Source organism: Anneissia japonica, unplaced genomic scaffold, assembly GCF_011630105.1.
Source record: "Anneissia japonica isolate Jap-2015-1 unplaced genomic scaffold, ASM1163010v1 scaffold287717_len1600092_cov198, whole genome shotgun sequence".
NCBI lineage: Eukaryota > Metazoa > Echinodermata > Crinoidea > Comatulida > Comatulidae > Anneissia > Anneissia japonica.
In genome coordinates, this window is record NW_022755469.1 from 638,545 (window position 1) to 651,939 (window position 13,395).

A 13,395-nucleotide genomic window follows, 5' to 3' on the forward strand; every position below is an offset into this window, starting at 1 on the left:
GGTTCGAGTCCCGCCAGAGGCATTTTATTACACAATTTCTTTATTCATTTATTTACAGGACTACATTCGTTGAGAGCTATGCTACACGATGTATTTATTAAGTCCTTTATTCGAACACTGTATTTACCTTTCTTTGATGATTTATATATATATATATATATATATATATATATATATATATTATATACAAAATGATAGTACTGATAACGTGAAGCACATAGAGGGCTTATCGTACTGTGCTATATAGCCTACCATTACTACTATAATAGGCTATTAGAATATTAAAATATTTAGGCCACAAAGAAATTAGATTAAAAATAATGTTTCCATATTATCGATGTATTTGATATATACAGTATTTTATGAATTATTGCTCTGCCCGCAGTTGCTTGTGCGTTGCATTTTCACGATGGACAAATAATTTCTTGGCACAAAATAAGAAAATTTAAGAAGTCTGAAATCCATGGATACACTTCTCTAGTTGATTGAAGGATGATTAAATGTTGACCTTGGCATGTACGTCGCATGAGCGGCACACGCGCTTAGCCAGTGTAACCAACAATGAGGATCAGGTAAACTTCGTTTTCAAAACACAAACATGGGGATTCCCTGAGTAACAAAACGCCCTCAACATTTCGCGCGCTGAGTTCCTCGCGATTGACACATACTTCACGCTTTGACTCCGCCCTTGATGTCAATATTACACTCTTAATAGTAATCCGCGCCACGTAACATTATTATTTATTTTGTTTATAGTTTTTCAACGTTGGTTAGTTGATACTATATTTGTAAGATTACATATTTTAAATTGTACTATGTTGTAGATGTTTAATTATAATTTTAGAAAATGTATTTAAATAATATGTAGCCCAATTGATAGTTCTGCGGATCAATTGAACTAGGCGGTAAATTGGCTTGACTTTTCCCGCCGTTTTTACAGGGGCTTTAATTTGCGTAAACAACACCGAGTAGACTGACGCGCGGTCGCCGTATTTGAATATTGCTAAAAAATATATCGAAAAAATACCAAAAAATATGGCGCCGCCCAGTGATGAAGACGGGAAAATACGGAATCGTTTTGATGAATTATGTCGGGATTTAAATTTGGAAAAATCAACTATCGATGAAGCATGGGAGGCTTACCAAAGGATAAGTTTAAACTACACTTTGGAGGTAAGTTTCTGGTTTTATCGTCGAAGTGTTGGCTTAGGCCCAGCTTCCTGCCTGATGATATTAAGGCTAGCCCTGTTCCATTTTGAAGTCTAGGCCTATGTTTATCCTCAATATTTAGTATCGTAAATAAAATATTTTTCTAACCTAGGCTTATTTAAAAATTCTCAAGCATAGATGCTTATTATATCACAATATAATTTGAATTAGGCCTATAACTCAAATACTGTATTGAAGTATAAATTTTAATTTCACACACAAGGGTGACGATCTTCACTGGCTAGCTTGTGCGCTGTATGTGTCATGTCGAAAGACTGTTATTCCGACTGTTGGTGGACGAGAAATGATGGAAGGAAATTGCGTTTCTCTTACAAGATTATTAAGATCTTCAAAATTAAGGTAACACTAATTACGAAATAAATCTGTGAGTTTATGTGAGTGTGATGTGCGATGGAAATAGTCACCATGCACTTGGCCTTTTAAATTTTAAATGGCAAAGGTTGGGAACGAGAGGGCGTCGACCAAGATTGGTCTTGCGAGACTAAAGTATCATTTTGCTGTTTTCATAATTTAAATGTTTACGTAAGTTAAAAGCTTGTATTTCTTAATTTTATTAGTTATCATAATTGCATTCCAAAATTTTATTCAGATTGACTCCATGCATGTAACCCTGATGTAGCAAAGCATATGAATTTCAATATGTCATTGTGTATAATATTAATATTATTAATTCATAATTAATAAATTTCAATATTTTGGTGTAGGCCCTATGTATCCTTCATATCTATAATATAGCTTAGGCTACGAGAATGAAAGTTGTAGGTTTGCGTCCGAAAAATTTTGAAAACACATAAGGGAATTTTTCCTTTTTCATTATTCATTATTTTTTTTATGAATGCTGTCCACAAGCCGCAGCATTGGTAATTTTACATTTATTCCCAAGAAACAATGCTTACAGTCATAAATGTACACTAGCCTATAAAACAGATCCTTTTCTACATTTAAGACCTCTTTAAACATACAAGATTTCCTATTGGTCAGAAAGATCGATTTGACCCGTAAATGACCTCAGCAGTGATCGGCTTTTTAGGCATGCGGGCGGTGGACGCAAACCTACAACTTTCATTCCTGTGGCCTTACACCAAATTATCGTAGTTATGAAGAATGATTTTTGTTAGTACCCGTGTGAAGAATCTGAACAAAAATAATCATGTCTATTATTTTATACCTGTTGTTATTTGTTTGTTCTTGAATATTTGTTACTGCAGCAAAGAATAAAAATCTTAATTGATAATCTCCACAACAACCTACTACATATTCACATGAATCAACATTGTTACATTGGACTGATGCTTTAATAGTTTTGATTCATTTATTTATTTCATTATTTTTAATATTGATTGGTCGAAACTATGTCCTCCTCCATGGTCTAAGTGAATATAATTTAATTTAAAATTATAAGGAATGTCAAAGTTCCCTTGTAATGCATGTTGATTCTGATTATTTTGTAATTTATTTTTTATTAAAATCCATGCTAAATGAATAAAAAATAAATTATTTTCTTAAATATTTGCAATTTGTATTCCTATTTATTGAATCAGATCAGGCATTGCCCAAAATAGATCGCAAAATTGTCACAATCTGTCCATGACATTTATGGGGTCATCCATTATTTTCCTAATTTTCAAGTGAGAACAGAGAAGTCATGTGACTCCTCCTCCCCCTCCCCTACTTGAGTACAATTATTAAAATGTTGATTGTTGTTAATTTTAGATCGTTATTTTATTTTACTCCTCCCTAAAAAATATGTTTTGTACTCTTGTAAAAGTAAGAAGTGGATCACACTTTATACTGCGTTCACTGCGTCTTAGGGCGCTTGTGAGCGGACGATCGGCTTCCGAGCCGGGCTTTCATGTGAACAACCTCTCAAGAGCGGTTTTTGTCGTGGTTGACCCACAACAAACTGCTCTCGATCCATGTGAACAGCCGCTTGCAAGTGGGTTGCCAGTAAGCTGTGACCTCTTTTGTGTGAATGCCAATCAGATACAAGCATCTCTACAGGGTCAAAGTAGTTAGCTTGTTTGCGCAAATATTCGTAGTTACGGTAAGAACGCTATTTTCACAATCGTTGTGGGTTTGGCTGTTGTATGTTATTTTTCATTTAAATAATTCTAAATATCCTCCATGTCAACTTCAACTGGATCTGGCACTCGGGCTGTTGGACTGAGGAAGAAATTAGTGACTCGATAGAGATTTAAGCAGAACCCCAGACTAGAATGTTAGTGGAAGACAAGAAATCAAAGAACAAGACAAAAATACATGAGAAAATCGCAGCTAGGCTAGATTTTCGTTTGTGCCAGGTAACTCGCCGACGATGGCACGGCAAATCCAAACAAAGTTGCAGGACCTAGGAAAACGGTACAAATAAATAAATGATTAAATCGGAATCTTGGGCCCCAAACTGGCCGGTTTACCACAGAATTGAGAACATTGGCGATTGCCCAAAAATGTCAGGTGGGCATGTTGGATAATCATCGATGCCACCTCCACCCAGGCCTAGGATCACAAATCGTAGGCCTACAGGTAGCATATCTACAACCAATTGGGGATGTGATGTAAATTTATTTCCGTTCGCCTTGAAAGCGGCAGCTAACGTAAAACACAATCTTGCTCTTGACCCAGTGCCTCAACCGCTCGCGATCGATGGAGACATGTGAACTTGATTATTAAAGATGTTTACTAATTTGGCCAAACTTTTTGTCTTCATTGAGGAACATGTCAAGCATAAGTACCTTTGTTTACCAGGAGGTGAAGGTTATCATAACATTGTAATTGTTTTTCATTGAATTTTCTGGTTTTGTCAAGGTCATTAATAATTTAGCTAGTGTGATCATTAAGTAGAGCTGCTATAGCATTACAAGTTATGTATTTTTCTATATTGATAAAGTATGTAATTGTAAACCCAAGAATGGATATCATATTTTTGAGTACAGAGCTGTATAGAAAGCTGGGGCCATGCTGTGTTTATATTAGTACACAATGCTGGGCTTTCATTCTTATGCAAATTTACAGGCAAGAAAATCATTATAGAGCAATCCATACATTTCTCCCCATGTTAATACAAAATTCATTTGCCTGTTAACATTCACACCATAATATATTCTCGTTTTAACTTTCCGATCCACTCAAGAAGCGTTTTTCATATAGCATAAAAACGTAGGCCTTCCTAGTCTGCTGATCACCATTTTGATAATCGTCCACCCTCATGGTTTTTCAAACTGTACCTTTACTTTTATTGAATACAAAACTAGTACCCTTGCTGCTTTTATTATTCCATCTTATTATTGTACATGTACCCTATACTGAACTTATTGATATATTATTTTCATAAAGCATATGATGCCATTACGAGTCTGAAGCAAGTCATACTAAAAGAGATCCAAATAAGCATGCATTAACCATTTTCCTTTTTGTTTGTTATTTTTAGTGTTATCCAGTTTTTCAACAAGATGAAGAACTGGTCGGACATGGCCAACTTACCTCAGAAATTCCGCGACAAAGTGGACCGGCTTGAGCGCAACTTCAACGTATCAGGTGTAATATTTAAGAAATACCAACCAATATTCATTGAGATTTTCAAGGACCCAGCTCTGGAACAGCCTAGAGCTCCCCGTGGGCGAAAACAAAGGTGCGTAGCTAAAAAACAGCATTGTTTATCTGGTTTGAAATACAATAGTTTTAGAGTGGTTTTTATATTTAAATGTATAGAAAGGTCATCATGTCATGATTTGACACCTAGGAACCAATTGCAGCATCAAAGAAATGATGATTTTTACATTCAGACATTTATGATGATGTATTCTGGCTCTGATATGTGTCGGTCTGACGTACATGGCCGTCGTGCAGACTGCATTTTAATTGTCATTTTTCATGAGAATGATTAACAATTCATATGAGTGTCTGGGTTTTTGATTTATGTTATTTATTATTTTTTATTGTCTGTACATGTACCCTGATTACAGTACTGTATGAACGCAAATTTCATACGTTAAGTGTTATTCAACTTATACTAGGGATATATTTAAAGCAACCGAGCCAATTATAGAATAGAGAGATCCTGTAATGATGTTGACATTTTTATTTTAGAAAGTATGAAAAAATGAATTTAGTTTTCACTAAAATTAACCAAGTGACCATATAATATTTTCCCCTTTGGAAAATATAACCAACATAAACATTTTAATTATTATTCTTTTCTCTTAAAATATCGGTTTTCACTTTTGTCTTCTAATTTTTGTGTTAACTTTTCGTCATTGGTAAATATTCTAATAGTTCATGATTTACTATGTGTACTGTACAGTCTAGAACTGTCTATCAAAAGGACGTTGTAAATTTTTCAAATAATAAATTTATGAATTGATAAGCGTATTGGAGCAGAGACCATGCATGATTGGGCTTCCTTTCTTATAAGCACACAGACTGGAAGTGTTAGTTGCCAAGGCAAGTAAAAAAATGATTAGTATTAGTATATTGTAATATCAAACATTCCCAACAATCAATATTATTCATTAGAATCTTTGTGTTGCACAATTTTATTTTTTAGGAACATAGGCATCAATGATGTTGTAGGGTTTTATAATTATAGCTGACAGCGATATAAAATTGTACTCTCATACTTTATTCGTCCACATAAATACCTACAGAAATTTTTTGTGCACCGGCAAAGTAAATATAATGAAAAACCCCAAAAACTTACTTATACTTATTGTTAATTATTATTCTGATTATTAATATATATAGTCATAACATGTATGGTATAATTACCGTCCCCGTTACTGTATATTAAATGATGATCATTATCTTTTAAATCATTATTGCTATTGCCTATTGTACAGTACCTCGTCTGGATTATAAATCTTCTCTATTAAATAAATATTTTAAATGCCACCAAGATTTAAGATACATTAGATACATTGTTTAGCCTTGATTACGAAAATCATTGGTAGATTTTAGACTGGAAGATATGGTTATGAAATCGAACCCTTAACCTCCAGAAATAACCTGGTACCGTACCACTTGACCAGTAAGCTTGATGACATTTCAGTAGCAAATTTGATACATTGATTGTAATAAACTTAATTTGAGAATAATTAGTGGTAATGATGGTTGATGGAAATACTTTAAATTGCTTGAAACAATAATAATTCTTCGAAGAAATAACTTGCAATGCATACTGGCAATAATAATAATCCATGTAAACACATTAGCAGCTTCTGTAAAATGTAGATCAGAAAAAGTGTTTTCACTTTAAAATGAAGACGAACTCTTCCCTGGAAATAACTATTCTCAGAAGAGAATATTTGAACTTTTCTTCTTCAGCGAAGAAATGTCAATCCGATTACTGTATGTGATCATAAATCTCTCTGTAGCTAATTTGGTATGTTTTTAATGTGGGCTCTACATACTGTAATTTACAATAGCAAAGCATTAAAAAGGTTGGCTCTACTGTACTTGGAACAAATTATTCTTGCTTTTTTTAATATCTTAAAGGCTTAGAAGCAGTATTAAGTCTTGGAACCACAAATGAAATATAAGGGCTTTAAATTAGAATAATCTGACAGACAGGCCTGGAAAAATATTTTTGTGCCTCCGACCATAAAAATTATCTTGATCAATTGCCTCAAGAACCAAATGTTATCTTTACACTATTAGAGAGGTTTTGCACGCAAACGAATATGTGTACGCATACGTTTAGCTATCCGTAATGGTTCGTAGCCATTCTGTGTTTTTTGCAATCACAGCGCAATTCAATCTTAGCCAAGGCCTAGGGCCTTAGCTTAGGCCTACTAGTACTATATTCTGTTCTCTTCTCTCATCATGCTTCTCAAAGTTTTATTAGTATATGTAAGGTTTTGGAAATTGAAATTGAAAATTGTAGCCGAAAAATACTTCCTTTGTTGCCCAGAAGTGTTAGTTATTTTATGATAGGCCCTATTATTTATGACCCAAATGTGTCTGGCTACAATTAGGCCTAGGCTACACAAAATCCCAACACCACCAAGGTCAAAGGACCGCTTGCAAAATGAGAGTACGCATCCTATCATAATTTGCTGTCTTCAAATGCCACAAGAATGGCATGTACATATTCAAAGATACATTTGTTTTTTTATACTTACGTAAAATGTGAAAAAAAAATGAAGATCCTGAAATCCAAAATTTCCTCATGTGTTTTTCACGTACATGTAGTGAGCGACATATGCGTGTCGTCAAAATGCATAGCGGATAGCAGCCGGCGTATGACGTCAAAATGATGATGTATTCATCACACTAACTGTACGTGTTCGCGTGCGAAACCTCCCTGTTATAGTGAATGAGTAGTCCATTTAGTGGTTTGGAGCAAGCAAAAATATTAAATTTAAGTATGCATTAAATTGTGTGTTGAGAAAAAAAAAAAAATTTTTTTTTTCTAAAATGCCCCATGGGTTAAATGTCAATGCCTTCGTCCGCCAGTCGCGCACTTTTTCCAGCACTGCTGACTGATAACAATTGCCTAGATTGACTATAAATTTTAATTATTTAATTGTTTGTATTCAGACTCGGTTTATTTTAGTAAACCTCATTTCAAAGCTTTCTCACAGTAAAATATACGGTAGTTACATTCAACATAGGTAAACATTAATAAATCTAAAAAATCAGGACGCTGCACTTTCGTTTAACAAAGTGCTTTCTACATGTTCTCGTGCCATTTGTTTCTGTTTTAGGCCGGATGTAATTATCGACATAATTACATTTCTATTTTAAAATATAGTTCTTGCAATTAAAATATATTTGAATCATAGTCCGTTTCTGTAAATATTCTTAAATTTAAATAAATTAGACACAAGTTGAAAGGTTGCAAAAATATTCCATCAGCAATTCATCGTGACACGATCATGACCCTGCAGCTATTAGTTTCCACCTGGTGGCGTCTTGCCAGTGTTGCATGCATGTGCTAATGCTCTGCCATAAATGGAATTGATGTTTGCAATTTGAACCAGGGTATTTAAAATACCCTGGGTTTTTGTTTACAGGTCATTGCTTATAATAGACACCAACTAGGAATTCGCACCTCTTATGAGCTTTGATCATTTGGATTCAAATTATAATACAATACAAATTGGCACTTTCTGTTCATAGGAAAATCAAGCACAAAATCGATGTAGTGACTTTTGATAGAGGGTTGAAAACTGGAGTGAGCATACAGTCACAGTATGCAGTTAAAACTAAATGAAAAATAACATTTTTACCAAGTGGCATTTTACCTCAAATAATTTAATATACACTGTAAGATCTTTTACAGTAAAATGTTTTTTTCAGATAATAAGTTTGAAATTAAAATACAGTACCCTGGATAAGAGCTTTCTACTAATTTCCCAGAGTACATTGGGACCTGAACATTTGGGGTGGTATCAGGGTTCGGTCTCCACTTAGAGCGTTAGGTTTATGGTAAAAGATTGACGATTTTTGAAAAAGTGGTCTCTCTTGGATTTAGAGGGATGTCGAATTGGGAGGATGCACTGTATATTCAGCCCTGATCTTTATACCCCAAATATTGCTCTCCATAATTACATAGAATAATGAGTATGGTGGAAAATGACAGACATCAGGCCATAAATTGATTACATAGAGATTTGTTCATTTACCGTATTTCCTAGCCATGTCGTAATTTATATTGCACTCTAGCTTTTACTTGCACAGTATTTGTATATGTTACATGTTCAACAAGAATGGGTTGATGCCCCATGAACTTATGTACAGTAGTAGCATTAGTTTGTTGAAAGTTGTTGCCAGGCATTGTTATGTTGTTGAGTGCTCCAGTATTCAATTTCATTAGCACATCAAATAGAATGTTATTCTAAAGCTGGACACTCGTCAATGGTCTTACAGCCGTCGTTCAACTAATCCAACTCCACACCCCCCGTAAGTGATAGATAATGCAATGCCATCTACTGATTTTTGGTGACTGTCTGAACGAAGTGTCTTTCAAAACGATACATTGCATCGGCCGACGACTGTCGGACACCGCGAGTGCCCTGCCTTAAGCAAACTACTTATTTTCGCATACATGACCTACATCTCTCTTTGGTAGAATTTTCAGTACTGTTGTCTGGTCCAATTAAGCTCCTCTTTTATCTTCCAACAATTTGTTGGTCGTTTGTACACATTGAAAAAACTTAATTCTAAAATGTGAATTGTTTTTCTCCCAACAGAAGACTAAACTGCTCTGTGACAGATATATTTCGTTTCTGTTGGACTTTGTTTGTGCAAGTTAAAGGTAAGAGAACTTGTTATTGTTTAATACCATAACAAATTTTTTTTGGCATACATTAGGCAACTGCTTTGAAAATGAAGTAACAGGGTCTTGAGCCTGGGATGATAGGTGCTATTAACAGAAAAATATTGGCATTCCCACCCAGGGCTGCAAAAAGTGCATGACCGTGTGACTGCAGTTGGAGGCATCATGAATGTCTCAAAGACATTTTGGGGGAAAAGAAACCAAAAAAAAGAGACTTGTTATTATGGTCGTAGACACAAATATTTTTTTTTTCCAGGCCTGCCCCCACCCTTCATTATTTGTAATTTAAATTCAGCCCACAGCTAAGAGTATTTTCTGTCCAAAAAAATCCCATAAGGGGACAAGGTAACGATATTACAAAAACATTCTTGATGAGCTTACTAGTCTCGTGGTGATTAAACTTTACCGCTGCTGTCAAACGTGATAGTAACTTTTGAGTTTGCCTCGCGACGATTCCTTCCTGTACAACAATGTTCCCATTGTGCATTACGATTGAGTTCAAACATTCAAGGTGTTGCCCTGGGACTTTAGGCAATAACAATGCCATCTCCACTATCGTGTTGTTTATCATGGTGATGAGGGGTACAGACAACAAAATTATTTGTATAATGTTCAGATTATTACTTCCTCTAAAATAAAAACTAGAACAGAACTGGACGTAGTGCGGTGTTACTGTAAGCAACTTTTATTGTCAATTTATTTCTTTCTTTTTTAATCAGTGTCCCCTCCCGTAGATTAAGAACAAAACCTACATTTTATGTTCCTTTTGGGAGAGTTAACGCATGCCAAAATGGATTATTTTTAGATTAAGTAGAGCTTATAATTCTCTTTTAGAAATTGATAATGATTTAGATATCTTTTAAAATTCCTGTGTAAATTCAGGAAGAAAGTTTTAAGTACATTATAATGTTTTTCTCTGTCTTGTTATACAATTTAAGATTTTGTATTGATTACTTCGTGTAGGCCTTTCGTTTATTTCTTCTTCTTGTTGATTTTATTTTTGACTCCTGTAAGTGCCGAATCTCATTTGCTGTTGGAAGTATTGAAATTTAAAAAAGAAAGTTTTAAAATTTTAAATATTATGTAAAGTTGTTGATTCGAATAATGTTTGTAGAGCTCTGCAATTTTTTTTTTTTAAATAATAGGAGATCCTACATCATCATGGAACAGGTAACAATCATAATAAAAAAAAAATTATTACAGTTAAATTAGATTACTGTATAACAGCATCCAATCATAAATTTGTTATTTTTTTCTCAAATGAGAGAAAATGAATATGAGGTACAGTAGAACCTCGTTTTTACGTACCCCAGTTATACGAACCCTCGGTTTTATGTACGCCTCGTATCGACGATGACGTCATAAAAATCCCCGAAAATATTCAAAACAAACAGCCCTTTTCAGAGCAACCATAAGTAAAAAGACTATAACAATAAACAAACCATAATGCAATGTATTTTCATTAAACAGCAACGCTGATTGAGTCTAATATCGGGTTGTTATAATCTAAAACCATGTGAACTGAGTGAGATGAACAACTACCGATGGTGCTCAAAATAATTGCTTTCCTCCTTAGCTTCGTGTGGCAAAATCGTCTGGTCGAATTTTCTACACGAAGCTGAGTAGACATAGTTTCGTACACGAACGTTAATTGGTTGGCTCGCCCAGTGCATAGCACATGGTTGCTGTTCACATACACGAACGCTAATTGGTTGGCTTGCCCAGTGCAGCGCACATGGTTTTAGCAGGGAGTTGTTAAAACAACTCCCTGGTTTTAGTTTGTCTCAACAGGCCTAAACAACACCACAGCTCTGTTGTTTAGAATAGGCATGAAGGGGAACTCTCAAGTTATACCTTTGTCATATAGGTAATCTTACAATATTTTCATGTTCTTTAGTTAAATAAAAGATATAAAGTGATGAATTAATACAACTAGACACATGGTTTTATTTGAACACTTTATTATGACATCATAAATTGATGAATAAAAACACTAAACAAATGGTTTTATTTGTAGGCCTAGAGGTTAGGGCTAGCCTAGGTAACATCGTTCGTTTGTTCATACATACGTTTATTGAGCGTTACGTACGTACAGTATTAGGTCAAAGGTTACCATAAATTTAACCCAACCTCTATTTTACGAATCCCCCGATTTACGTACGCCCTGGTCCCTTACCGTACGTAAAATCGAGGTCCTACTACAGTATACTGTAAAAATATAAAATGAATACTTTCTATTGCATCACCTATAAGGCACACAGTTGAGAGGGGAAAACAATATGAAATAGTAATTATTAATATGAAAATTAAGATACGAAGTGTTTATCACAAAATATATTTTATGTACAGTAGTACAAAAAACCATTTGGTGAGCTTGGACTGAACCACTCCCCAAAGGTGCACCGTATTGAAGATTAAGAGATGAAAACTCAAGTGATGTGGTCAGGTACGGAAGTTATCTCTCCCTAGATCAATTTGTCTATCGCACCACAGCTGGAAAAGTAAGAGTATTGTTTCCGCTGATGCGTGTCAGCGAGCTTGTACTCCTGCTGACGTGCAACATCATAGTTTTATCGGAAAACGTGCCTCAAATTTTTTTTATTTGTTTTATATCCAAGTTTATGACCCTGATGGTTTGTGCAACTTTTGACTTCCTACAAAACTGCCAATCATCTGATGAATGCTACTATACTTGACACATTAGTTACCTGAACATCCAATTACTGTAGGTCACAAATAGTTTGTTGACCCAGTCCCTATGACAAAAGGTTTTAATTTTTTGGCTGTAATACTGTATACTTTTCAATACTATATATAAATATATAAATGAACAATTAATATATTTGTTACTATCCACCTATATGGACTATATAATTTATTTACATTTAAAAATGTATGTGATCTCCCCCCAACCCCCAAAAAAAAAAAAAAATAAGTAGGGAGATAGGCTATGACTAATAAAATGATAAAAACATTTTGTAATCTGCTCAACAATAGTATTGCTATCGGACTGCACTATGATGACCAACCTTATCAGTGTGTACTTATCATCGGAAGCTCATGAATTATTCATAAGATACTTAGAAGAATTGTACTGTGGTTGGTTGACTGGGTATCCCATTGTGATAGTCTATTACTGTTCGTTTAGGCAGGATTGAATCAGATTGGCAGGTCTTGTCTGGAAGAATTTATAACAAGCTTAGGCAAGTCCCTCCTATTTGTTTGACACGTGGGGATCTAACCAGCGTTGGTTTGAGAATTCTTGGGACCCTTCCAATATATTAATTGAAATGATCCTTCTTGTGTCAGGCAGAATAAATTTTCTTTTCTGAAGGCCCAAGTTCAGTACACTGTAGAATAGAGGGAAAGTAAGTTAAGTTTTTTATTCATTTATGTAATTATATTTCAGTTAAGAATTAAAAGAAACTATCTAATGATTTGACAGTTGTGTGTTACTTATGATACTATCCATAAACATTGTAATTACAAAATAGGATGATGTTAATTAGATTTCAGTTATGTAGCCTTCCTTGCTGAGGGCTTTATAATTATCAGTTTAATTCTTTTCCAAAATATATAAATCAGTGGATTGACATATAGTGTATAATGCATGCCATAAATATAAATAATAATACCATAATAATGATAGTGGCGGGTCTAGAAATTTGTGATAAAGGAAGCCCATGGGTGGGGGAATTTCACAGATGGAGAGCCCAAATTACTTAAGTCCCACTGTGGTTAACGTTGGGGAAATTTTATATAGCACTTCTAAATGACCGGAAACGGCACTCACAAACTTACAGTACAGTCGTGAAATATCGCTTCGTATCTGCGCGTAACCACTCGTAGCCTGCTCGTAGGTACCGTTTGGAACGTAGCTACGAACCACT

General features: G+C 34.6%; 1 protein-coding gene across 1 annotated transcript in view; it reads left to right on the forward strand.

The window, feature by feature from the left end:
• Positions 1-803: 803 nt before the first annotated feature.
• Positions 804-13,395, forward strand: part of LOC117123484 (retinoblastoma-like protein 2) — a 29,900-nt gene continuing 17,308 nt past the window's right edge. The window contains 4 exon segments of the mRNA XM_033269424.1: positions 804-1,173; positions 1,433-1,569; positions 4,658-4,858; positions 9,420-9,484. Of these exon segments, the coding sequence (XP_033125315.1) occupies positions 1,036-1,173; positions 1,433-1,569; positions 4,658-4,858; positions 9,420-9,484 (541 nt within the window). The 5' untranslated portion in view covers positions 804-1,035.